Below are 26,929 nucleotides of genomic sequence, written 5' to 3'. Positions count from 1 at the left end.
GGAGCCTCGGGCACTGCTGTGTGTTGTTCTAACTCCTGTAGGAGCCCGAGCTGTGGAGACAAACCAGTTGGGACTGGAATTCTGGCTGGCCTGCCCTCCAGCATTGCCCCCACAAAGTGCATGACCTGAGCTTCCAATTCCTTGTCCATACATTTGGAGTAAACACTTCCCCCTTCATAAGACTGCTGTCTACCCTAAACTCAAACACACATATTAAAGCACCAGGCTTGTGCCTGCACACAGTAAGCACTCAATAGGTGCTTGCCACGTGGTTCAAGAACATGACACCAGGCGAGAAATAGTGCAGGGTGCTCAGGGTTGCAAGAGGGTCACCTCAGGGCCTGAGGGGGGCACAGAGAGGAGAGAGCAGTGAACCCCATGGGTGTTGGGGAGCCTTTGCAGAGGTGAACCTGGACTGAACCCCACAGTGTGGAGAGGCTTGGAGGGCGTATTGGGACGAGGGCTCAGCCTCCCTCATGAGTAGCCTGTGGAACCTGTCAGTGGTGACTGGCTCTCTTTGTTTCTTTTCTTACTTTTCAGCGTTCCAAGATTCATTGTTTATGCACCACACCCAGTGCTCCATGCCATACATGCCCTCCTTAGTATCTACCAACAGGCTCACCCATCCCCCACCCCGCCCCTCTAAAAACTTCAGTTTGTTTCTCAGAGTCCACAGTCTTTCATGCTTTGTCCCCCCCTCCGATTTCCCCCAACTCACTTTTCCTTTCCTTCTCTTAATGTCCTCCATGTTATTTCTTATACTCCACAAGTAAGTGAAACCATAAGATAATTGACCCTCTCTACTTGACTTATTTCACTCTGCACAATCTCTTCCAGTCCCGTCCATGTTGATACAAAGGTTGGGTTTTCAACCTTTCTGATGGAGGGATAATACTCCATCGTATATATGGACCACATCTTCTTCATCCATTCATCTGCTGAAGGGCATCTTGGCTCTTTCCACAGTTTGGTGACCGTGGCCATTGCTGCTATGAACATTGGGGTACAGATGGCCCTTCTTTTCACTACATCTGTATCTTTGGATTAAATACCCAGTAGTTGAATTGCAGGGTCATAGGGAAGCTCCATTTTTAAATTCGTCTCTTTCAGGTGCCCAGATCGACGACAACAACCCCCGGCGCACCGGCCACCGCATCGTGGCGCCCCCTGGTGGCCGCTCCAACATCACCAGTCTGGGCTGAAGGCCGATGGGCGGATGGCTGAGCTCCAGCGTGAAGCGTTCTAGGAATAATGTCCATTCCTTTCCCTGTCAGGGTTTGGGAAACCCGCAGTTTTATTTGGTACTGATGGGGGGAAAATTGAATGATGTTCTTTCCTCTCTTGTTTAGGAAGAAGTGGTACTAGTGTGGTGTGTTTGCTTGGAAACTCCTTGCCCCACGGTCGTGTGTTCATGCTGACTCCACTTCAGAGCATGGGTCTCCATTTCCCTCCTTAGTGAACACAGGTTCTAGCAGCGTCTTGTACTGTCCCTCCCACTTCTGACTCCACGGGCTCCATGAATCTCTGGGTGGTTCCTTTTGCCCCCTTGTAGCTGTTCTAGGATAGTTGATGCATGTTACTAAATTATGTGTGCAGTCTGTGAGCGCGTCTGACGGGACATCGCCGAGGACCCACGTAGACCCAATGCCGAGACCTCGAGCCCTCAGGGGTGATTCCAGAACTCTCCACGCAAAGATGTTTACTCATTGTCCCCACCCCAAGTCCGCCTGCCCCACTCCTCCCCACCCCCACCCGCCTCGAGAACCTTCTGTGAATTCTCAGAGAGGCAGGGGAGCCTTCCAGTGTGTGCAGAGAAACACCATCCACGTCCTGTGTCAGAAACCCTGGTCTCCGTGGCACTTGTGACTCGCCATGCCGTCTTCTGGTCTGTGTGTGTCCTTCCAGCCAACTCCGACTTCAGGCCTAGCCAGGTTCACACTTAGAAAGGGGTCTCCCCGCCCACATCAGGGCTGACAACGATGGGGCGAGGGCTGCTCCCCGTGGCCCCGCTCCTGGTCCCTTCGAGGTGGTTGACGGGGCAGTCAGATTTTTAAAGTTTTGTACAAAGTTTTCCTTTGTAATCACCCCCATTTTTACTTAACAACTGACTTATCGTGGCTCTTATTTCTGAATTCAAAGCTTGTGAAAAAATAAAGACAATAAACAGCCTGCTGGCCCGACTAGCGTGTTTTCTTTGAAGTGTGGCTGCTCGGTTAGGTGCAAAAGCCCAGCACTCCTCCTTGTGATGACTGGTGTGTGGCGGTTGCTTCCCAGGACTCATTCTTGGTGGACGCTGGGGAAAGCCGAGGAGGAAGGGGAGGGAGCCAGTCACGAGGTGTGGAGTGTTGACCTTAGACCCTGAGGTCATGGCGGGAAAAGCAGGAGACAGGTGACTTCTGCTGCGTGGTTTGAAAGCCCATGTCTATTCCCTCCTGCCTGGCCCATCCTTGGGGTGCTCTTTTCTTGTAGCTTACAGTCTGCCTCTGACTGGGAGCTCCAACCTTCTAAGCAACACATTTCTTCCCTTTGGTTCCATGAGCAGATACATATTCTGAGGAGTCAAAACTCAGGCAAAGTTGCTTATCTCATTTTGCCACTAGTAGTAGTTATAGTGGTGATGGTGGTGATGGTAGTAATGATGGTGGTGGTGATGGTGCTGATGGTAGTAATGATGGTGGTGCTGATGGTGCTGATGGTGGTGGTTGATGATGATGGTGGCAATGGTGATGATGATGACGGTCTTGAAGGTGATGGTGATGGTGGTGATAATGATGAGAATTATGATGATGATGATAGTGATGGTGATGATGGGTGCTGATGGCAATGGTGATGATGATGATCTTGGTGGTGATGGTGGATGATGATGGTGGTGGTGATGATGGTGATGGTGATGGTGATTGTGGTGATGATGGTGGTGGTGATGGTGGTGCCAGTGACAATGATGGTAACAGGATGGAGATGGTAGATGATGATGGTGGTGGTGATGATGGTGATGGTGATGACAATGATGGTGATGGTGATCATGCAGGTAGCACCTGTGTGGCACTGGCTACATGTCAGGTGCTCTGTGAGGTGGGCTCTACTACTATGCCCCTTTTTCAGAGGAGTCTTGGAGACTTTAGTGACTTGTCCAAGATCACACAGTGAGGAAGCGGCTGATGCAGGATTTGAATCCAGGACCCATGAAGTTTGGCCCAAAGTCCAAGGCTCCTTTCTCCTCACTGCTAAGTTTTATAATCATCCAAGGCAGCATAGCTAAGTACATCTACTTAAAGGCTTTAGTGTGTTCTCCCTCTGCCTGGCTGGGTTAAGACACCTTAGTTAAGGTCCAACATGGTGTTGGCTCATGGTCTGTCATGGACTTTACTGAAACAAGGCTAAATAAAGGGAAAGTTCAAGAGTAAAGAATAAGGTCTTTTGATGTTTGGTTGTGGCCCATTCATACTATTAAAGGGCAACACAGAAACTTCCAGAAGAGTAACGTGGGTAGTGGTGAGTTACCCCACTCTCTGGAAAGCATTTCCTCTCCTGCATCACCCCCTAACCCATCTGGGGGTACAAGCTAAAGAAGCCTCAACATTCTCTGAGCTCCACATCTTGGTGGGGGTACTGCCCCTCTGCATAACTGACTGAGGTGGCCAGCACCCACTGCCCCACATGAGGTTCCCCAGCACCCCCAAGAGTCACAGTCTCCGGTCCTGGCAGTGCAAGACAGACAAGCCTTAAGTTTTGGAGCCTGTGCTACCACATTCCTTACAAGGCACATGCTTCTCTTTTGGGTCCTGAGATGGTAGGAAGAGGTAGGGGATGTTTCTTGAAAAGCTTTAGGGGAAACTTATCCATTCTCTCATCCATCTATCCACACCCGTGATTCCCCTTTATCATGTCACAGGCCTAACCTAGTCCTAGGTTCCGGGAATTAAGATGTGGACATCTTTGCTGGAAGGGAATTATTCTGCTATCCTCAATTCTCCTAAGTCTCCTCCCAAAAAACGTGCTGTATCTTGCCACGTTGGGGTATTTGATCCATCTTCCACTAATCTTTGTGTATAAGGAAAGGGAAGCCTCAAGACTTACTTTTTCCCATATAATATCTAAATGACCCCACACCATTTACTGAAAAGACCATTCTCCCCCCCCTCCCCATTAGGCTGCAGTGGTGGCTTTATTATAAATCAGGTGGCCATAGTGTGGGGGTCTTCTGATCCAGGGATCCCAAGGTACCTTGCAAAACAAATACTAAACACAAGGCTTGGCTGGGCTGGGCTGGGAGCCCCAGTTTGCAGAGTTTGCTGATTTCCCCTGTAGCCAGCTTCAAACTACCACTGCAAAGCTAGCGAGCTTGTAGCTGATTAAGCTTAAGTGGGCTCTGGTGTCCCAGTGAGGGCAGGCCTGACCCCTCTGCATTGGCTGGTCTGTTTTGCACCTGTATTGCATATTGACTCTAAAAGGTGAGACAGAACAGCTAAAGTCTCCCCCATCCATTTTTCACTATCCTCTACACTGCCTAATGTACTCTGGCCCCAGAGTCAGTGTGACCACTTGGTTTTGGTGAATGGACCAGAGGAGGCAGCTCCCAAGGCCTGAGTGTCAGATCTCCACACACTTGGGGGCTGTTCTTTGCACCAAAGTGCATGTGGTTGTGACTCTCCGTGGCACAAAGCGTGGGCCCTGGTGATGCACATTTCCAGTGTTATTGGCCTGGAGTTTCTCTCCAGTGACATCAATTTCTGGAGCAGAGGAGCAAGAAGAGTGTTTTTGAACCAAAAGGACTTTTGCCACCCTGAAGGTTTCTTCCCCATCCACTCTTTCTTCCTTCTTCCTCCCACCAAGTGACCGTGGAGGACTATTTTATACCAAACATTGTGCTCATCAGGGGAACGCAAGTGGGAATGCTTTCTGGGGGAAGGTCAGGTATGAAATTATTACCCCAAACATCTAACTGCACCTGCCCTTTGCTGCCAGGAAGGGAAACAGATGCTTATCCCCCACTCCTGGTGTCTGCGCCAAGGGAGGTGCATCTGCGCTAGGGCAGAGGTGCGGGCCTCTCCTGGCCTTTCTCATTCCTTCTTCCCCAGGAACCGCACCTGCTTGCTCAGTCTGAGAAGAGGGAACTGAGTGTGCCGAGGGGTGTCCTTTCCTCTCTCCAAGGATATGACTGACCTTGGACGTGGTTTACCATGAAGTCAATGACGTCTGCACAGACCCCTCCCCAGGCCTGGGGGTGGGCTTAGTGCTATGTCCACAGAGCCCTTGTTCCTGTGTACATTGTGAGCTGCAGCCGGTTAAGACACGATTTTCTTCCCCGCCTACGTCCCCGAGTATCAGGTGTCACTGGGGAGGCCATGGGCATTTCCAGGGTCAGGTCAGGGCAGGTGGACAGGGGTTCACTGAGATGTTTCTGTGTGCTGGCCAGCCCAGCACAAACAGCCAGCCCTGTGCTACCTCTCCTGTATCAGGATCAGAGTACGCAAGTCCCGTGGCACCTGGCGCCAGAAGTGTGTGGCCCGAGGGGGAGGGACAGAGGAGCACCGAGCCAGAGGCTGGTCCACAGAACATCTCCTGGCTGCCAGGTGTGTCGAATTTCGAGTGGAGAAATACTAGATTGAGGTATTATAGAGGTGAATGAGGCAATCCACTGATTTAGAAAACTATTTGTTTTGGATTTGTGATTTTTTGTGTGGAATTCTGTAGGCTTTAAAAAAATAAATCATTCTCCTCTCCTCCCTCATTCTGAATACTGATTCGCTCTTATCCCTTTGTAGTTTCATTTGATTTTTATTAAGCTCTTCTTCCCAAAATGTACACATTCCAGCACTCTCACCCCATATCTGGTTTCCCTGTTTCTCTGTTCTTGTGGTGCTTCCAGTTGTCCCCACGGGGGAGGCTTGTGTCTGGGGCTATGTGTGTGGCCAGGTAGGAATGGAGGAGCGAGACTTCACGGCCACAGGACCAGTCACAGCCCTCCAAAGTGGCTCCATCAAGATCCATGTACAGATCTCCCCAACATCTCTATGTCTCAGCTGGTTCCAAATGTGGATGGTAAATAAAGCCATGTTTATTTTTCCTCTGTTAGGCTAAAAGCCCAAGGGGAGGGCCTGATCTTGTCTAGGGGTTGTAGGGAAGGTGCTTGATGTGAGTCTTGCCATTGAGATGTGAATGATGTTTACAGGCTTGTGAGGCAGAGGTGAGGGGCAGGGTGTAGGGTTGTTCCAGGCCGGCAGCACAAACATCCTGTGCAAAGGCCCAGTGGCACGTGGGGGAGGACAGGTGTGAGGCCACAAGAAGAGACAGGCTGAGTGAGGGTGGGGCATCAGCAGGGCTGTGGCTGAGATCAGACCTTGCCAGGCCTTGTGGTCTTTGTTAAAGATTTTGCTTTTTCTCCTTTGAGCAAAGAATGCTGCTGAAGTGTGCACCAGTCAGCTTTGGGTCTTGGGATATGTGGGCCAGTCAGAGGAGGCAGGGAAGAGCAGGAGGCAAAGGTTGGAGCAGTTAGGCGTCTCCTGTTGTCCTGTCTAGATCAGCCCTAGAGGTAGGGGCAGGACAGACACCAGGCTGGCCAGAGAGGTCCCTGAAGAGCCCCGGCCTTCCGCCTTGCTGAGTTCAGGTCAGACGGAAGGTGTGTGTGGAGGAAAGAATCCACTAACTTACCCACCATCCCCTTCCAGGTCACCAGTGTCGACCTCCCCACCAACCTCTCACCCATACTACTCACTGTGATAGGAAGGGTTGCAGATCAGTGGCGATAGGTCCTCCGTCTCCTCTGCACTGCGTGTGCTGGGTTTGTGAACCCTGCCTCAGGCATGCCAGAGCCTGCGCCAGCCAGTCCCATGGCTTCTGGTGTCCACGTTTTATTCTGATGTGGACAGCAGGTGCATTATGGGAGGCACCTCTGTGCCCCTGCTTGGAGGCTGGAAGGCTCCGTCTCTACTGTGATGAGAACAGGAACAGTCCAGTGTCCACCGAGTTCTGCGCCCCAAGCTGTGCCAAGTGCAACAGCTATACAGCAGGCCCGAAGAAGGGCCCAGCAGCACCGGAGTGCGACACCATCGCTCAGGCGGAGGATGCTACACACAGGAAACAAAACAATTTTCCCGCAAGATCTACAGAAGCTGAGCTGCCTTTGATCCTTCCAAGAGGACGGGGCTGCGGGGGGGGGGGGGGTGTCTGCATTTACCAAATTCAAGTCACCAGATCACACACCCCCAACTCCAGAATGCCTCTGTGTGAAGGACCCACGTGACAAAAGTGGTCTCTAGATCAACCACCTTCCCAGAATACTGCAAGAAGGGAACCACAGCTTGTTCACAGACTCGGCAGAATAATGAAATGCTTTATTCAGCCACAAGAGGGAGCCTATGGGCAGACCCGTTGGGACCCGATGCTCTGATAGGAAGCATCCTTAACAAGCCAGGTAAGCACGACGGGTGGTTTCCGTCCCAGAGCCACTCTTTCCTGACTGAGAGAGTCTGAGATTTTAAGAAATAAAAAGTCAGGCCACAAATGGCCCAGGAGATCGCCAGGACAGGGGCTCCCAGGGCCCACTCTGTCCGGACTTCCCAGGTGGTGGCACACTTTGACTCAGGTTAGGGGTGATGCCTCCCAGGGAACATCTGGCCATGTCCCTGGAGACATGTCTGGATCCCACGACTGGGCAGTGCTGGAATCTGGGGGGCCCGGGATGCCACAAATTATCCCACTATGCACAGAACAGCCCCTACCCTCAAACGAAGAATTATCTCACCCAAAATGTCCAGAGTGCCAAGGTTGAGAATCCCTGATTTCAATGAAAAGAGTGATTTTCTTTCCGGGTGGGAAAGGCCTCTCCTGGGAGTTGTTTCAATAGGGCTGGTCTGGAAGCTTTGGGAGCAGCAGAGACCCCCGCGGAAATGGGGTCTCCTTCCTCCCCGGGAATGTCCAAGGGCTGAGCGGGGCTGCCCCCAGAAGACCCGCACAGGCATCAGGATGTTTCTGTGGGGCCTCGGGTCCCCAGAGCTGGTGACGTAGGTCCACAGGCCAGGGATTCTACAGTCTCTGTCAGGGTCCTGGGACCCTGAGACTTAGCCCCAAAGTGACTGGCATTAGCTACTAGCTGACCCAAACCCAGGAATGGGTCCAGATAAGAACACTGTAGCCAAGTGTGTGGGACATGGCACATAGGACACATCTCATGGAACAGACAGAATGAGGTGACAGAAATGGTGGAGAAAAGGCTTCTGGCCAGATGACCCCAGCACTCCCAGAGACCCCTGCACACCCAGCAAAACACCTGGGAGCACCTGGGGAGCAGGGGCGCCCTGGGGCTGGAGTAAGGCTGCCTCACACTGGGTGGTCGCGCTCGGAGGACAGCAGGACACCATGGGGGGGTGGTTCAGACAGTGAAGGAGGAAGAGGTCCCTGAGGAAGGAAGCCACATCTCGAAGCCAGAGAGAGAAAACGGCAGACAGGTGTCCCACATGGGTTTCTAATTCCACAGGCAGGAGGGTCCGCCCTGGTCAAGGAGCCTTGTCGGGCGCTGTCCATCGGTCTCTGTCCAGCCCCCTCGCAGCGATCCTGGGAGGCAGAGGGGGACCCCGTCCCTCCAGTGGCCCTCACTGCCTCACCCGGCTGGGGCTGGCAGTAGTGTCCAGGCCGGCTTCTTGGCTTCAGCCCTGACTGCCGCCAACTACAAGTTGCTTCTTTCCCTCAGCAGTCTCTTGGGGCTCTCGCCATCACCAGCTTCATTTTCTTGCTGGTTCAGCCTTTTGCTGCTGGAAACATGAACGCAAAGCAGGGGTCAGAACTCTGATTCCAGATCTGTCTAGAGGCAAGCACTTCTCCAATGTGATCAGAGGGAAAGGCAGTGACAGGCGATCTAAACCACTTTCCCTTTGACTGGGGTTGTTGGGAGAAAAACAAAGCTCCCAGTTTGCCTCTGTTTGATGTGTGTGTGTGTGGGGGGGTCATCTGAGGACCACAGGGAAAGGGACCCCCCTGCTCTGATGACTAGGTGCCCAGGATACATTTATCCGACTGGAAATCCCAGGGCATCTGTAATGGTGGGGGTCTACCGAAGGTTGGGTTGGCGGGGGGAGAACTGCCCGGTCATTTAGGCTGCATGCTTGTGGGACATGGAGCTAGGTCATGGGCAAACCAGCCACAAAGGACACGGATGGCAGCTGTGACAGGAGTATTAACACCTCTCACCATTGTCTGTCGTGTTTGGGAGCCTCTGGCCAACACCTCTGAGGAAGGTGCAGATTTCTCTGCCCGGACTTTGGGTGGTCAGTAAGCACCCACGGGCAGCACGCCGGGGTCCCCGCTGTACCTGAGCGATCCCGAGGGGTGGCTCCCCAAGGCAGGGTCATCGTCAGTGGGCCCCCCTGGGTCCCCTTTCTCCTGGGGTAGGGGCTTCTTCTTTCTCGTCCTTACGGGCTTCTCTGCAGAAGACACAGAAACCCGGACTTTGGCACCGTGACCCCCAGCATGGGACTCCAACTCAGGCCAAGTATACATTCTGTGCTTTCCACGATTGCACCCACTTAACTTGTGGGAAAACTGAGGCCCGGGGTGTGAGGCGCTTTCTCAAGGCCAGACAGCCATTCAGTGGCAGAGCTGGGGTTCGAACCCAGGGCTGTCAGTCTCCCCGTGTTTCTATCACACAAGCAGTAAGACCCCGAGAGCACAACACAGGTCAGCAGACCCCTGTGTCCTTCAACAGCTCCCCATCCCTATCCCGTTAGCAGGCTACACCACCTGTGAGGTCACTGAAGCTGCTGCAGGCAACCAGATATTTAGTGGGGTGTTAATTATTCCCAGGGGGCCCCAGTGCTGCCCTGAGCCTGCTCATTTACAGACGAGGGCACAGAAGCCACGCAGAGTATTAGTGGCGGACACGGGACTGGAATCCCATCCGCAGCCCCGAGAGGCTCCTGCCTAGGGCACTGCCTTCTAGGACTTACCTGATAGTCCACGCTTACTTGGCGACAGTCTGCTTTGGGGAAGGGGCACCCGGGCCAAGGCCGCCAGCTCAGAGATGAAGCTCTGCTCAGCTTCCTGAACACAAGGAGGGAGGGTCAGCCAGGGGTCCCTCTGCCCGGTCTCGCCTCTCCACCACAACGAGGCTGAAGGGACTGTGGCCCTGGGAGCACACAGTACCCCCAGCAGCACCCCAGAGGGGTGCAGACCTAGGGGAGGGAGGGAGCCAGCGTTTTCTAGCTCCTGCTGGAGAACTGTCCATCCTCACTCACAACAGCAGGGGACCCCATTCTACAGATGAGAACGTTGAGGTGGGGACTTCATGAGGGCCACAGAGGTGGAGCAGCAGAGTCGAGATCTAACTCCCTTCTGCTCAGCTCTGGGCTCTGAGTTCTTGGCTGCCAAGACTGTGGGTTAACACAAGCATGGCTGCCGTGACTTATTAACTGTGGGATGCTAGATGGTGACCAAGCTCTCAGTGTCCCCATCTGTAACCGGAATACACCAGCGACCCCAACCTTGGCTGTCAGAGGGTGACATCAGAGGGCGTGTGTACGGCCCTCGGTTCAGTGACAGACCCTCAGTTAGTAAGCGTTCCCCGCCTCTACTGTCATCTCACCATGGCCGTACTGGGGTGAAGACTCCTGCCGGCCCCAGGGCTCACGGTCAAGCCCATGGCCAGAGACAACCTCACTGAGCCAGGGCCGAGGTGTCTTTGCTGCCCTGTGGTCACGAGAGTGGCGTTGTGCTGCTCCGTTCCTCGTGGCCCACCCCACCCACATTGGGCAAGCACTTTGCCAAAACTCCCACCTGAAGCTGGGCCTCGAGCTGGGCTTCCAGATGATCCACAGCCTTTGCCTTCTGCTTCCAAGCATCCAGGCGGACCCGGTGGTGCATGGTGAACTGGGCCAGAAACGTTTTCCGCTGCTCCTCCATTCTGGCGGAAGGAACGGAGGCCATCAGCACTGCCCTTGCCGACCGGTCAATCAGAGACCCAGCACAAGCTCTCCAGGTACCTGCTGAGTCATGGGAACGGGTGGCCAGCAGCGGCCCATGAGCCATGAGACAAGGATGGCCTCCGCTGATTTATGGTGCCTGCGCAGGGGGCGACAGCGGCCACCAGGGGGCTGACTCATCACGAACGCAATTCACACTCTGGACCAGTTTCCAGAATCCCGCAGGCCTGTTTTTCACTGGGCCCTACCTGATCCTTGGGGATATCAGCAGGACAAAGAGTAGAATCATCAGGGTGGGAGCAGCTCGGGGGTGTGGGAGGGAGTCTCCGGGTCCCCCAGCTGCCAAGTGATTAAACAGCAAGTGGCCTCTTCATAGGAGAAATCATCAGAGCCTAGGGGTAGGGGGGCATGCTCCTGAGAGGACCAGAGTCCCACGAGCTACCCATCCGTACTGAAAACGGGAACTAGAATGCTCATTGCCAAGCACTCGGCATTTGACAAATCCTGAATACGGGAGCCCCAAGCCTCGGAGGGAGGCAGGGCTCCGAGCTGGGGCCACAGGGAGGTCCCTGATCTGCAGACAGCCCCACCTTGCTTTCAGGGGTGGAGATCCTACCCCCCATCCCAATACCCTCCCTTCCTGGCCTGACCCTCCTCTGACCCTAAGCAAACAGGCACAATTCCATCCCATCCACCACATTTGCATAACCGCCTTCTGCCATTTTCTTTCCAATCTTCTGTGAATACTTTTCCAAATGTGCTGAATTTCTGGCTCTGAAGAGAGAAGCCCCCTCTGGGGTCCGCAGGTGGCTGTTTATGGTGTTCACCTGAAGGCACGTTTCACTTGGCTTTTGCTTCATGCTCTTCTCTTGGCCAGTAATATCTTTCCCTTCTTCTTTGTATTTGCTTGGCAAACTCCTACTCATCCTACAAGACCCCTTCCCATTAATCCATCCATTCCCCTCCTTCGATTATACATAAAAATATCTCTGGCCTGAGTTTGGAAGGTGCAGGTGCGAGGAAGGGACTCACAGTGCCTGACTGCATGAGGGGGCCCTGTGAGCTGGGGCTGGGGCGGGGGTGGAGGAAGAACATGTCACCGGAGTAGCGGAGGTCCCGGCTCTGCCGCTTGGCCACTCCCACATCCTCTGGGAGGCTGCATTCATTTCCTGGGTCTGCTCTAACGAAGGACCACAAGCTGACACGGGGCACATAACAGAAATCTATTGTCTCACAGCTCTGGTGGCCCAAAGGCTTCGATCAAGGTGTCGGCAGACTGTGCTCCCTCCACAGGGCTAGGGGAGAGCCCCTTCCCTGCCTCTCCCCTCTCCTGGTGGCTGCTGGCACTCCTGAGCAGGTGTCCACACCAGCCCTACCTCTGCCTCCATCCTCCCGTGGTCCCGTGTGTGATGGAACCTCCCTCGGCCCCACTTGCCGTTGGATTTAGGACCTGCGGAAATAATCCAGGACGATCTCTTCTCAAAAGCTTCAACTGGATGACGTCTGTAAAGATCTTTCTTCCAAATAAGTCACATGCACTGGCTCCAGGGATAAGGACATGGGCAAATCTTTTGGGGGACCCCATTTAGCCGCTAGGTGGCTTCTTACTGTGAGCACCCTGTCCCTTGCCTGTTCTGTCAACAGGCCTGGTCACTCTTGGCTGCCACCCACTGGGGGCTTGGCTAATGGGAGTGGCAGGCTGGGGGAGCACCACATGGGGAGGGGTCCAGGTGGGGCTTCACCCTGTAAGGCCTGGGGAGTCAAGAAAGGGCCCAGGACAGCCCGAGACCTGGCTGTCTTGTATTTCTGTGATGTCCTCGTTGCAGTGTGGACGGCAGGACAAGATGGGAGCCCAGAGGCCACAGCTCTAAGCCAGGAGGGGAGTGACAAGGATCTGAGACAGGAGAGTGGCCGAGGGAGGAGCCATGCACTGGACAGTCCTGCCTGTGGATGGACAGCCGTGTAGTGCCTGGCCCCAGAGCATGATCCCCTTCAGGACTGCTGACCCTGAAGCATCCCGTCCGCCAAGGGAGGTCTGCCTGTAGGGTCTGAGACACCTGGACAAGGTACATCAGCTCTTAAATCCCTTATCCTTAGACTTCTATTTGAGTATGGAAATGGCGATTCAAAGACCTCCGTTTGGTACAGTTCTGATGGCAGAGGTGTTCAAATCTCAAGGGGCACTGGGCACAGGGCAGAAGGCACCGTGGTGATGACTCTGCCAATGGGGAGGGACATGGGGTTGCTGGCCATGAGCCCCCCACCCCCGCTGTTGGCACTGCACGGGAATACATGAGTGCGGCTGGAGCTACTGCAAGCCCCCTTCACGGATGGGGAAGCTGAGGATTGGGGTGGGAAGGCACCAAGATAGTGCGTGGCTCTCAGAAAGGGCCCTGCCACTGCAGGGTCACTGGTGTTTCTCAGACGGGCCTTCCCACGACCACAGCACTCACCAGAGATGCAATAATGGAATCTGCCATTGGACAGAGAACTGCTTTGTGGGCTCATTCTTATGTTGCCCTTCCTAGTCGATTATCTGTTGTGACGACACGGCTCTGTCCCCAGGAGTTCTGGCCAGCTTTCACTAGGAACTTTGAATAACTGGGCAGAGCGGGAAGAACACTGATGGCCACATAGAAGGCCATCTAAGTCACAGTGAACCTTGGTCACGCACCCACATCCTTCCTGGGCTCTGCTTCCCTCTCCCATACGCCTGGTGGCTTCTGGATTGGGGGTGGCCGAGGCCCCTCCTCCTGGGTCACGGGGGTCAAAGTGAAGCCCTCAGACTATATCCACCATCATCCCTGGAGAGGAGGAGTGTATTAACAATTCAGATTTCTGGAGACCCTCTCAAAGCCCCCAAGTCTGAGTGTGGGGGCCCGAGACCTGTCCGTCCAGCAGGAGAACCATCGGACACAATGCTGCCCGCACTGGATAGTTGAGGGTCCACAGGTGGATGGATCTTCCAGGGTCCAGGCAAGATCGCACCTTGCAGCCTGATGGCAGGACACCTGCTGACCACAGCTGACGGCCCTTTGGAGGATTTGTGGAGAGCAGATGTAGGACATAGTCTGACCCAGGGGGCCCTGTGGATCTTGGGTCCTAAACCAACTGTCAGACAGGGGCTGGAACTGACCGTGCAGCACGGCGCAGAGTCCACACCTCCATCATGCAGGGCAGTGATCATTCTGCTGCTGCTTCCAGCTGCCGGGATGCCTCTGCTTGGACAAGGGACCCATACCCCTGCCCCGCCATCCTGCGGGGACCCTCCCCTCCCCCATCAGAGCACCTGTGCCAATTTATTGCTGTTTCCCTGTCCGTCTCTCCCCCCTGGCTATGAGCTCGGGAGTTACAGGTGCTGTTCCCGGGGGCTAGCTGTGAGCCCATCGAGGGAGGTGCTTACAGGGGAAGATTGAGGCAGCACGCACAGCCCCTTGCTCCCTGGGAGGCTGTCGGGCATCCGAGGACAGTTTCCTCCCAGGTCAGTGGCTCCTTACGCCAAGTTGCTGTGTCTATGTCTCAGCGCATTCTCTGTCCCTCGGGGGCCGGCCAGACCGGCCCGTGACATCACACCTCCAGGGCGGGGCCCTCATTCCACATCCCTTGCTGGCAAAATTGGAAGTTGAATTTTACACAATCTCTCAGGAGGTCCAGAGTGGGCTTGAGCCTTGGGTGCTGTGGAAACACCTCACTGTCCTGGGGCCGATCTGTTTTGTTTTCTATTGTGGTCAGCCACACAGTGTCCCCCACAAGTGTCCCTAATCCCCGGAACCAGTGAAGACGTTGCTTTTCATGCCAATCAGCTCCTTGAAGGCTTGATCAGGGTCAGCAACTTTTAAGATCTGGAGATTATCCTGGGTTATCTGGGTGGGTCTCAATCATGGGGATGCTACCAGCAGAGAAGTTTCTCCAACCGGAGTCAAGAAAGACGTGGCTGAAGATGGAGGCAGAGCACAGGAGAGGTCGCTAGGAGGTCGAGGTGGCCCCCAACCAGCAGCGGCAAGGCAATGGGACCTCAGCTCTGCCAGGAACCTGGTGGTGCCAACAGCCTAAGGAAGCCTGGAAAGGGTCTTCCCAGAGCCTGGACAAGAGCTCAACCCAGCCGGCTGACACCTTGGTCTCCCTCACTGGACTTTCAGGAGTCACCTCCAGAGTAAACAGCCTGCCCCCCATCCTCGTGTCAGAGTTGGCACTGGGGGAACACCCGCACCCGGACTCCTTCTTTCCCTTGTGCCAGGCCCCTCCAAGGGGCCGTGAGTCTAGCCGGAAGCCAGACAGAGGCGCACGGGCCTCCCGAACCAGACAGGTACAGGTCCCATCAGACGCCAAAAGGGGGAGCTCACCTCTGATGGACCGCCTTGCAGGCTTTGCCAGCTCCACCCGCCACTGGGCTCCCTGAGGAAGGCTCCCCGAGGCCTTGCTTTGTCCGCAGCTTGTAATTCTCCGTTCTCTCACCTAGGCCATTCAACACACGAGATTGGGGGCATGTCTGGACACGTCTGTGCCAGGTCTGGGGCAGGGCTGGGGCACAAAGATCAGTGGGACACCTGCTCTCGGAGCATATGTGTTTACCCAGCACCCATGCTCGCCCTGGGAAAGCCTCCGGATGCACGAGAAAGCACGGCTTCCCTCACAGACCCTGCACCCCTGGAGGAGAGGGAGGAGCTTTCTAGAATGTACAGAGAGGTTTAACCTGGATGGTCTCTAACCTGGGTGATCTCTAGGGACATAACCTTCTGTGGCTGTTCAACAACGAAGTATGAATGAAGCCAGAATTGCTCATGGGGACAGTTAAGTTTATCATTTCAATGCATTGATGGAGAAATCCTCACATTAGAGCTGGGGTGTCAGGGAAGCAGGAGGTCAGAGCTCAGAGGATGCAGGGAGAGTGAGCCCAACCCTAGCCCCACAGATGGGGACACCAACGCTTGGAGGGTTAGTGAATGCCCCTGAATGCTCAGTGTGGCAGCCTCGTCTGTCTCCTGCTGGCCCAGCCCAGCCCTTACTCTGGAGAACCATGAAGTATCCAGAGCCATCGGGCATGTCCCACCCATGGCCTGCGGGGCTTCCCTGAGGAGGGCGCCGTACCTTGCAGGGTCTCCAGATGCTGGAGTCTCCTCTCCTCATGGTCCTCCATGACCCTCCTGATCTGCTGATAATAGGCTTGCACGAGCCGGTCGACCCCAGTGCTGGTCACATAAACGCTCTCCACGGCCGCCTCTGTCAGTGTCCTCTGTGGCAGGAGGCAAAAGACTCAGCAAGGAAGTTGCACGCAGGGTCCCCTGCCTCCCCTTGTCCTGGTACTTGGCTTCCACAACTCCCAGCCTTGACTGGTCAGAGAGCAAGCAGTGTGTGCTTGGTTTACACCCTTCTTGGTGACCTTATTTCCTTAGGCAGGGGTGGTCTGGGGCTGGCCGTATGACCCAGTTCCAGCCAATGAGACACAGTGTTAGGGAAAGACTGATGGGGGACCTTCCCTTTACAAACGTGAAGGCAAAGCTTAGTGTGTGGGGAAGATTTTGCTGTTTTCTTCTTTCTGCCTGGAATGCAAATCTGATGTCTGGAGGGGAAGTGGCCATTTCGAGACTATGAGACAGCAAACTAACATCAAGAATGGTGGAGTGGAAAGAAAGAGTTGGTGCTTTGTCACATCACAGAGCCTCTGTGCTAGCTTGAAGCCACCTACCTCCACATTTCTTGTTATGTGGGGTGAATAACTTCTATTTATTTGCCATTTTAGCATGTCTTTCTGTTACAAGCAGCAGTACGCATTCTCAGGTGATAAACCTTCAGGCCCAACGTGGAGAGGAAATGTCCCCTCCTCATGGACGTGTTGGCTGTGCACTGGCAAAGCCACCAGCCATTACTTCATAAGATGATGGGAGAGAGTCAGACTCAAGGGTTCCCATTTCTACAAACCATTTATCGAATGGTTCCAGGCTTTGGGCAAGAAAAGAAATGCCCATTTATTACCAAGTAGTTACTGCTGTGGGGTTGATTACGTTATGTCTCTAGAGCTATTCTGTTCACTTATTCTCCAAGCATTATCTGAGAAACGTATCCTGCTTTTGCAGGCGTGTGTGGAGGCTGTGGAGGTGAAGAGGGTGGGGGAGCAGGTCTGAGCATCTACAGCTCCCACAGCCACACTCATCCCGCAACGTGCCTTGTCTCTCTCCCTCTGTGCTGACTTGGGCATTCTCACAGAGGGGCTCCAACTCCACTTCTCCAAGGACCTTGGACCTGGCCTTGCACTTCTGGTCAGGAGCTGCCACTGATGGCTGTGGCCTGCTTTCACTTCCATTTAGAACACGAAGCCGGAACCGGAACGGGGAGACAGGAAGTCCCTCTTCTCCACTCCCTCCCAAGTCATTGGACCCACCAGCACCATCAGGCTTTCTGTCCTCCTTCCTCCCTGCCATAGGAGTGGGGGCACTGTCTGCTCCCCTCTGTGTCCTGCCCATCTGGTAGGAGCTGGTAAGTCCCACAGAGGGGAGATGCTGTCCACCTGATCACTAGCCCAGCGTCTGCCATAGGGCTCAGGGACAAAAAGTCCTGTGGCTGGAGCTTGAATAAAGGAGCATTCTTCCAGAAATGGAGCACCTGTTCTTTCTTGTAGGTTTATGGGAGGGAGCACCATACCCTAGCCTGACTAAGACCCCCTCTGGGAAGGGGTGCCATGCTTATATTTATTCCATTTTCATGCTGTGAGCTCTTATCAGGTAAGAGGTGTAGAATATTAGGGCAAGGCAGTGACCCTACCAACGTCACAATCCAGGCACAGCCCGGATGTCTGGATTGTGTGTAGCAGACCTGAGATATTTGGAAGGAGAGGGGGCATCCCAGCAATGTGGGTCCAACTCTTTGCAATGTGTATTGGTAAAGTGACTCTATTTGAAGGAACGAGCTCATGAATGAAGCCCACAAGCATCTGGGCACATCACAATGACAGCTAGCTGTTACAGGTTTCAAATCTGTGGCACCTTCTGTGCAAGCCAGCCACAGACACTCTTACTGTGGACATCAGCCACAAGTGGAGGTGTCTCATCTTTCCTTATGGTTCAAGGTGAGAGGCAGCAGAGGGGAAACAGAGCATGTGCTGCCATGCAGGCGAGACTGGGTTCCAGCCCCAAGTCAGCCACTTTTTAAATCTGGAAGGCTTTAAACATGTCTTGCCCATGATTAGCCTGTTTTCCCATCTGAAAGGGAAAGGAAACTAAACTTTCTGTGCCACGTTTCAGTGCAAGCCTGGTGAGACAGGGTCCATACAGGTGGACTCAGAAGTACAGTGCTCCCTACTTCTGACCATTGTTATTTTTATTCCTATGGCTTATCATCGTTGCCTGTACAAGGAGGAAGCCACGCCCTGCCACCCGCACCCCATCCCAATCCCTCTTGCCCCTTGGGTTCCCCTCATACCTGGAAGTCGTCCCTGTCCTTGGCCCGACTCTTGGTGGCTGCGTTGCGAGCATGCCCCAGCAGCGCCTGCCCGATGGCTCGCTCTGTATGCTGCTGCAGGAGCCGCCCGACTTCCTGGGCCTCAGCCAGGAGCTGCTGCTGGAGCTGCAGCCGGATCTGCTGACCCTCCTCCTCCAGCCTGCTGGCCTCCTCCACGACCCGCGCCTCCTGGAGGGAATGGGAGAGGGAGAGCCTCTGCTGCTGCACTGTGGGGAAGCTCTGGCTGGGGCCTGGATCGGGAGGTGTCAGCCCAGCACCCCAGCAGGGTTGAGGAAGGGATTGAGAAAGGCAGAAAGTGGGGACCTCTGGGCTTGCAAAGTCAACAATGGATGAGCCTGGGTGTCTGCTGAAGAAATCCCCCCAAAGCATTTATTGAGCACCAACTGTGTGCCCAGTGCCATCTGGGGCCTCTCAAGAACTACAAGAACTTCCTCATTCTTCCAAAACATCATGAGGCCTGAACACTGGGAGTGATGAGGATATAGAGGTCCAGAGACATTAAATAACTTTGTAGAAGTCACACAGCAGAGCTAGGTTTCGAAGCCAGAGCTGAGTCTGAGTATAATCTGGCATGTCACAGAAGCCAGGGCAGGGAATCTGAGCTGGAGGAGGAGGTGAAGAGGGTCAGGGGCAGGAGGGCCAGTCCTGCCTGCTTCCCATGGAGCTCTCCCAGGTAAAAGGAAAGTGACCGTGAGCTTCTCCCTCACTAATGTGTCAAAACACCAGCTGTTCCAATAGCTCAGTGGCTCCACAGGAGCAGTCGGCCTGCTTGGGTTTAAATCCCAGCCCTACATATTATAAATCCTTTATTTCGACTTGTTCAAGCCTTAAAACAGATCATAGGACGCCTTCCTCCCAGCACCCTGATAATGATGGTATGGGTCTGTTTTCTGATTTCATACTCGTGTTTAGCATAATTCTCAATATAGCAGACACTAAAGCCCTCTCGCACACCTGTTACTCCCCACATCCTCCCTCCGGAGGCTGCCATTTTCTCACCCTGCACCAACAGGGGCGCCAAGATTTGGGCTTTGGCAATCATGGCTGAGACTGGAACCTGATGGAGTGGCATTGCCTGGCTGGGCCAGTAGGGGGCGGATATGCCGATCTTACCAAGGCTCTGAGTAGCTGCCACTGATGTTCATCCAGACACTGGGAGGAGCCCTGCTCCAGGGCATGCTGCTCACGCAACTCCTGGAGAAGGCTCTTTTTCCCGGAAAGTCTCATGTGGGTCAGCGTGGTGATGGCGCTGCCCCGGAGAGCCAGCCTCCGGAGGGCGGAGCGCAGCAGAAGGTCATGTCCCTGCAGGATGCACCATGTGGACCTTTGAGGAAAGTGGGCACGGGGCTGGGAGTCAATGCTCTTGGCTTCACCGAACGTGATGGTTACCTTTATTTGTCAGCCAGAATGTTCACAGGATGCCCGAATATTATTCTGGGTGCTTCTGGATGAGATTAATGTTTGGGTCAGTAGGTGGGGTAAACCAGACTGCACTTCCTAATGTAGGTGAGCCCCATCCAGTCAGTGGAAGTCCTGAAGATAAGAAAAGGCTGAACCTCCCATGGGTTGCATTGGTTTGGAATATGGGGTTCTTCCCCCCTGCCTTTGGACTCAAACCAAGATATCAGCTCTTCCTGGGTGTCAAGCCTTCAGACTTGGGACTGGAAATACACCACTGTCTCTCTGGGGTCTCCAGCTTGCCTGTGTATACATCCCCTGTTCGTTCTGTGTCTCTGGACAACCCTAATACATTAAGCTACCAAGAAACAACACCTCAAGTAGCCCAGCTCCTCAGGGAGCCTTTCCAGAAGGCAGTAGGTTGGAATTGTCTCATCTCATGCTGCCTGTTCTCTTAGACACGGCTGTTCACCTGTATTCAGTCATCTGTTCTTTTATTCATCTTTTCAACTTTATTTTATCCTGCCCCAAGTTTCTGATGCATATATGCAGCTGTCTTCAGTAGATATCCACTTGAATTTCTTACATAACTTGAAAAATCAATGCATCCAGAACCGAAACTGTAGGCTGTTTTTGAGTTCCCATCCCAATGACTCTAGTGAAGAACCGGGTCTACAAGAGAAGTCCACATTTGATATTTTCTGACAGCCTGAAAAGCTGAGGAGTGTGTTGGCAGTCAACATACTAAGGAGGAGAGACCTGGCAAACACTCCAGGCTTTCAGCTGGGGCTCTTGTCCTAAGAATAAGGAATCATCCTTTATGGAAGCTTAATTTTGAATCAGCTACATTCACAAATAGGGTCACAGATCTGCCATTAAGTGAAATCCCTGCTAGAATTAAGATAAATCCTTTCTGGAGGAAGATCTCATTATTCAAAACCTTAAATGATCTCTACAATTTTCAAATACAGGGTCCAGCATTCAATAAAAATAACCAGACTTGTAAACAGATAGGAAATGGTCAAAAATAGAAAGAAAAAATAGACAATAGAAAGACACCTGAAAGATATCAGATATTGAGATAATCAGACAAAACCTTTACAATAGTTATGATGAATACATTTAATAAATTAAATGATAAGATGAAGAATTTCAGGAGACAACAGAAAACTATGAAGAAAACTATGCTTAAGAGAGCGTGAACTAGAATACAGCTCAAAATAAGTACAAATAAATAGGGACGCCTGGGTGGCTCAGTTGGTTAAGTAGTTGCCTTCAGCTCAGGTCATGATCCCAGTGTCCCGGGATCGAGTCCCACATCAGGCTCCTTGCTCAGCAGGGAGCCTGCTTCTCCCTCTGCCTCTGCCTGCCATTCTGTCTGCCTGTGCTCGCTCTCTCCCTCTCTCTCTCTGATAAATAAATAAAATCTTAAAAAAAAAAAAATAAGTACAAATAAATATTAGTACAAATAAAAGACACAAGTTTCAGGCTGGACAAATGGAAGTTCTAGAACTGAAAATTCAGTACCAACATTAAGAGCTGTGGATGGATTTAACAGCAGATGGGACATTGCTTAAGAGAGTGTGAACTAGAAGACAGCTCAAAATAAGTATCCAGCCTGAATCACACAGAACAAAAGAATGAAAAATATGGGATAGCATATAAGATGTATGTGGGATATGGTGAAAAAGTCTAATAAAATGTATAATTGGAGCTCTAGAAATGTAGGGAAAGACTGGGCAAAAGGAATATTAAGGAGATAATGGCTGAGGATTTTAAAAAACTGATGAAATACAGCAAACCAAAGAAGATTCAAGAGGCACTGCAAGTTTATTATGCAAACAAACAAGAATTACCCATGGAAGCCATATGCATGTTTAGGCATATATAATAAACTGATGAAAACCAAAGAACAAAAGAAAATCTTTTTTTTTTTTTAAGATTTTATTTATTTATTTGATGGAGAGAGACATAGTAAGAGAGGGAACACAAGCAGTGGGAGTGGGAGAGGGAGAAAGCAGGCCTCCTGCCAAGGAGGGAGCCCGATGTGGAGCTCGATCCCAGGACCCAAGCCAAAGGCAGCCGCTTAATGACTGAGCCACCCAGGCACTCCAACAAAAGAAAAATCTTAAAAGCAGCCAGAAATAACTGAAACCAGAATATGAAAGATTATCTTTAAAAGCATTTAAAAAATAACAACCAAGCTAGGATTTTATACCCAATAAAAATATTCCTCAAATGTAAAGATGAGACAGACCTTTTCAGACAAATAAAACCTAAGAGAATTTAGGTTCTAGCAGATATGAAATAAAGAGAAACTTCCCGCAAAGGAAAATAATCCCAAATGGATCCCTAAAGACACAGGAAAGAATCAAGAGCAACAAAAAGGATAAATACGTGAACAAAACTAAGTAAATGTTGACTGCATAAAATAATAATGATAACATCTCATAGGGTTAAAATAGAGAAGTAAAATATCTACTAAAAAAGCATACTCTATGAGAGAGGAATAAATGGAATTAAAGTGTTCTAAGGTGTCCATATTTCCCGGAAGAAGGAATATATTAGTGTATATCAGATTTTTGACACATCAAGGATGCAATTTAAAATCTTTGAACAACTAAAAGCACAGTAAAGAATACATAGCTAACATGCCAAAAGACAGATAAATTAAAATTAAAAAAAGAAAAAACTAATCCAAAAGAAGGTGACAGAAGAGAGAGAACACAGAGCAGCAGAAAACAAATATAAAACAAACAGTAAGATGATAGATTAAAAATCAAAATATAACAATATTAAGATTTACATTAAATATAATTGGACCAAATATTAGTACAAATAAAAGACACAAGTTTCAGGCTGGACAAATCTTCCAATCACTCCCTATCATCTTAGCATGGCTCACAAGGTTTTTCTGCTTGTTGTCATCTCCTTCCCCTATTGTATCCAATATGACAGATATCCACCTACTTCTTGATGTATACACACACCAGGGTCCTGGAAAAGGCTGGCAACTAGAAAAACAGTTTTATCGAAATAATTTTTCTTATATAAAACAAGGAAACACAAATATTTTAGAGGAAGTTGAATATGGTACTACACTATTAACTATAGAAAAAGTAGAAAAGAGAGATGCCTGGTGACTCAGTGTGTTAAGCATCTGCCTTTGGCTCAGGTAATAATCTCAGAATCCCCAGATTGAGTCCCATATCAGGTTCTCTGCTCAGTAGGGTGTCTGTTTCTCCCTCCCTCTCTGTTGCTCCCCCTGGCTTTTTCTCTCTCTCTCAAATAACAAATAAAATCTTTTTTTTAAAAAAATAGAGAAGAATATGGATTTATTAATAAATTGGTAGTGGCTGAAAATGGGGACATGGAGGCTTTTTAAGTGATAGAAAATGTTCTAAATTTGGATCATGGTCATAGCTGAAGAACTCTGTAAATGTACCAAAAGTCGTTGAGTTGTAGACTTAAAATAATACATGTAAACTATACTTCCAAAAAAAGTATTCAAGAAGGTTGCTATGAAAAAGAGCGCTATGAAGTAAGTATTATTAGCCCATTTTATGGATGAGGAAATTGAGGGCAAGATTTTCCCAGATTAACTCTGATTGCAAGCTTTTTATCCATAGCACTCTGCTATCACTCTTCTCCACATTTACCCTTCCAGATTGGTTGGTCTCAAAACCACACTGTAAGAATGGCAAGGGACAGTTAATGTGCCCATCTAACAGATGAGAACACTGAGGTTAGCATGGAGATCACACAAGATGTAGGCCCCCACTCCTTCAGAGATCTGTACTCACTCTTCACTGAGGCCACCGAGTCGGCCCAAGACCTGGTGGACGATGCCATCATGGTCATCTTGCAGGTGCGTCTGCAGCACAGAGGACAGGGTATGCTCCTCCATCCACACCTAAATCCAGCACAGAGCAACAGGGTTCAGCTCAAGGTCACATCACCCATCATCGCTTTATTGGAACACGCCCTTTGTTTCTTGTTTCCAAGAACCTTTTCTCCTTTGATTTCATTAAAATTTTCTCTTACAGTTCCTTCTAAAGATTTTTTAAATTTCTAGTTTGCATTTAAGTCTTAAAACATTGAACATTCATTTTCCGTGGCATGAGGAAGGCATCTAATTTTTTCTGCACAAATAGTTACCAGTTGTCCCAGCACCATTTATTAATTTATCTTTTTATGCCTGGCCTGTCATGTACCTTATCATACACAGTTTCTACATATACACAAATGTCATTTTAGGCTCTCTTAGTCTTTGGGTCTGTCTTTTTATTTCTGCACCAACACCATGTTGCTTTAATATCTGTTGCTTTATAGCAAAACTGTGTAGACTTTAGGGAAAATTCTCCCATATTCTCTAAAACAAAACTGTCTTAGCTATTCTTGGTTGCTTTGCCTTTCATATGTCAAGTTTTGGAAAACTGTATTTTGGATTTTCTTGTAATTGGACTGACTTTATAGATTAATTTGGAGAGGATCACCATCTTTCCAAGATCAAGTTTTCCCATTCAAGAACATGGCATTTCTCTTCAGTCTTACTTTATGCCTCCAACATCAGTTTATAAACTTCTCCACTAAGCTCTTACACACTTTGGTCAGGTTTATTTTTAGACACCCTACAGCTTTTATTCTGAAGAGGATCCTTATTAGTTTTATCACTCAGTGCTTCTGGTATTGCAGGAAATCTGCTGCCTTGGGATGCTGATTTTGTATCTGGGAAATTTACTAAGCAATTTGATTGGATGCAATAGTTTGTAGATTCTTTGGGCTTCTCAATGGAGACCTTCATATCATCCACAAAAACCCTACAAAGAAGCCTCAGATCACCAATGGTGTTGTTTAGATCTTATCTTTATGGCTTTGGATCCTTTTTTTTTTTTTTTTTTTTTTTGAAATGGGAGCAGGAAGAGCAGAGGGAGAAGGAGAGAGAGAATCTTAAGCAGACATGCTCAGTGAAGAGCCTGACATGGAACTCGATCCCAGAACCCTGGGATCATGACCTGAGTTGAAGGCAGATGCTTAACTGATTGAGCCACCCAGGTGCCCCTGGAATTTTCATCAAAGTCAATCTCTGATTCTCTTGTAAGGAGTCTACAAGAACCTGTCAGAGTGCTTAGGGGGCTAGAACTTCATATAGAAAATTCTCTACAGCCAGGGTGGCTCAGTTCATTAAGCCTCTGACTCTTGATTTGGGCTCAGGTCATGATCTCAGGGTTGTGATTGAGCCCTGATTCAGGCTTCACACTCAATGGAGAATTAGGCAGAGATTCTCTCTCTCTCCTGCCCCAACCCCAGCCCCCTCAAAAAAAAAAAAAAAGAAGAAGAAGAAAATTCTGTACAGCCTTGCTGCTCTAATTGGTAAATGAACAGTCACTAAAGTATATGGGGGTCTTTGGTGGGTACTTCAGAATGCAGATAAAAACAGCAACAGGACTCAAACACAGTCGAGGGGACCAAGGCCATCCAACTCCAAGGTGCCTACAATTGTCACACCAACCTCTCCAATGTTATCAAATGCTGGCTCATGAATGCTTAAATTCAGAAGCAACAAGCTGCTTCAGTGGGCTAGAGTGCTGACCTGGTCATTGTTACCTGGTGATTTTGTGACCTTGGGCAAGTTTACTCTTTATTTCAAGTGCATAGTTACCAAGGAGCGAAAGGGAGAAGCAATCAGGACATGACTGGTACACCCTCATGGTTTTGTAGTGTCTTCCCATAAAAGGGGCGAATTACAGGTGGCTCGTTCTAAAGCCAGCACCTCAGGCAAACATCGTCATGCTGAGGGAAGGGAACATTGCTGTTTTAAAAAACACAGTCAGGGCAGGCTTCATTGCGGGGGTGGTCTCACAGGAGGGTGACATGGGAGCAAAGACTTCAGCAGAACAAGGAGGTCAGAGGGAAGCCAGACCCTAACATGGAAGGCCTCATAAGGCATGGTGAGGATCCTGGCTTTTCTCCGCATGAAGAAAAAAGCCACTGGGGGGTTATAGCAAAGAAGTGACATAATGTGACTGTGTCTTTTAGCAAAGCTGATGTACTGGCAATTATAAGATGCACAATTGTTTTAAGTATCACTAAGGGAGACAAATCACTGCCAATTAAATTATGATGCATCTCAACGTCCAGGCTGTTAAATGTTTTTAAAATGTGCATCTTAAAAATCAATGTCATGTGGTATGTTTTTGAAGGATCACTCTGGCTGGGGGTTGAGAATAGATCACAGCAGTGGAGGCAGATTCAGGGAAACTGGGGGCCTGCTGTCACAGATGAGAGGTGTGGTACCTGTGACCAGGTGTAAAGGCAGACATGATGAAAGTGGCTCCGTTCTGGACTAGACGGAAAGGAGAGTCTGTGTGACTTTCTGTCAGTTCCACATTGGGGGTGAAAAAAGGGCAAGTCGAGACAAGCCCAGGGGTTTTGGCCTTGTCAACGGGAAGATGGAGGAAGAGTGTGGATGGAGAGGTTGGGCAGGAAGACCAACAATTCTGTTTTGGGGCATGGGATAGGTCCATGCCTATTCATCAAATACAGGAAGCTCTCAGGGAGAGAGTGGCGTTTGGAATGCATCCTGAGCTGATGACATAAACAGGGAAGGTGCCGCCCTCAGTCCAAAAACTGAGGGACAGAATCCTGCCAAGAACCATGTAAGTGAGCTTGGAAGTGATTCTCTTCTGGTCGAGAATCCAGATGAGACCCCGGCCATGGGCTGGATTGCAGCTCCGAGACCCCAAGCAGAGGACTCCGTGAAGCCATGTCTGGACTCCTCACCTGCAGAAACTGTGGGAAAATGAATGTATTTTGTCTTAAGCCACTGGTGATTATTTGTCATGCAGCCTTAGGACACCAGGACGGATGGTATGTGACTGGATGGGTCACCAAGAAAGTACATGCAGACGGATAGGAGGGCGCCGGGCTGCATCCTGGGCCACTCCAGGGGCAGATGCAGTGAAGGTGAGAAGGAACCAGCAAAGGAGACTGAGAGCTCAGAACAGGTAGGAGCAGGTGCGGTGGCCAGGTGAGGGAAACCTGCCTGCAGTGGGGCTGGGAGAGTGGGGGGGAGAATGGGAGATGATGTCAGGATTTAACACATGATGGACTGATGACCGTGGGGGGTGTTACTGACAATGGGACGAGCTACTATGGACCAC

At 50.8% G+C, this 26,929-nt stretch overlaps 2 protein-coding genes across 6 annotated transcripts in view; one reads left to right on the top strand and one right to left on the bottom strand.

The window, feature by feature from the left end:
- The window catches only part of CRMP1 (collapsin response mediator protein 1), a 71,657-nt gene extending 69,488 nt beyond the window's left edge, over positions 1–2,169 (top strand). For both annotated transcript variants that reach the window (XM_059165580.1, XM_059165591.1), the window contains exon 14: positions 1,111–2,169. In XM_059165580.1, the coding sequence (XP_059021563.1) occupies positions 1,111–1,202 (92 nt within the window). In that variant the 3' untranslated portion in view covers positions 1,203–2,169. The remainder of the gene's footprint in view (positions 1–1,110) is intronic.
- A 5,144-nt stretch (positions 2,170–7,313) lies between these two features.
- Positions 7,314–26,929, bottom strand: part of EVC (EvC ciliary complex subunit 1) — a 62,498-nt gene continuing 42,882 nt past the window's right edge. For 2 of the 4 annotated variants that reach the window (XM_059165551.1, XM_059165557.1), the window contains 9 exons: positions 23,570–23,679; positions 19,482–19,692; positions 18,330–18,536; positions 16,002–16,146; positions 15,257–15,368; positions 10,768–10,894; positions 9,942–10,035; positions 9,308–9,419; positions 7,314–8,750 (listed from right to left, as the gene is read on the bottom strand). In XM_059165551.1, coding sequence (XP_059021534.1) covers positions 8,666–8,750; positions 9,308–9,419; positions 9,942–10,035; positions 10,768–10,894; positions 15,257–15,368; positions 16,002–16,146; positions 18,330–18,536; positions 19,482–19,692; positions 23,570–23,679 — 1,203 coding nt within the window. In that variant the 3' untranslated portion in view covers positions 7,314–8,665. Of the gene's footprint in view, positions 8,751–9,307; positions 9,420–9,941; positions 10,036–10,767; positions 10,895–15,256; positions 15,369–16,001; positions 16,147–18,329; positions 18,537–19,481; positions 19,693–19,757; positions 19,813–23,569; positions 23,680–26,929 lie in introns of those variants that run through there. The other 2 variants (XR_009351558.1, XM_059165566.1) reach the window with 2 other exon arrangements.

The sequence above is a fragment of the Mustela lutreola genome, chromosome 1 (assembly GCF_030435805.1).
Source record: "Mustela lutreola isolate mMusLut2 chromosome 1, mMusLut2.pri, whole genome shotgun sequence".
Lineage (NCBI taxonomy): Eukaryota > Metazoa > Chordata > Mammalia > Carnivora > Mustelidae > Mustela > Mustela lutreola.
Note: the sequence above shows the minus strand (reverse complement) of the source record. Positions and strands in the feature narration are given on the sequence as shown.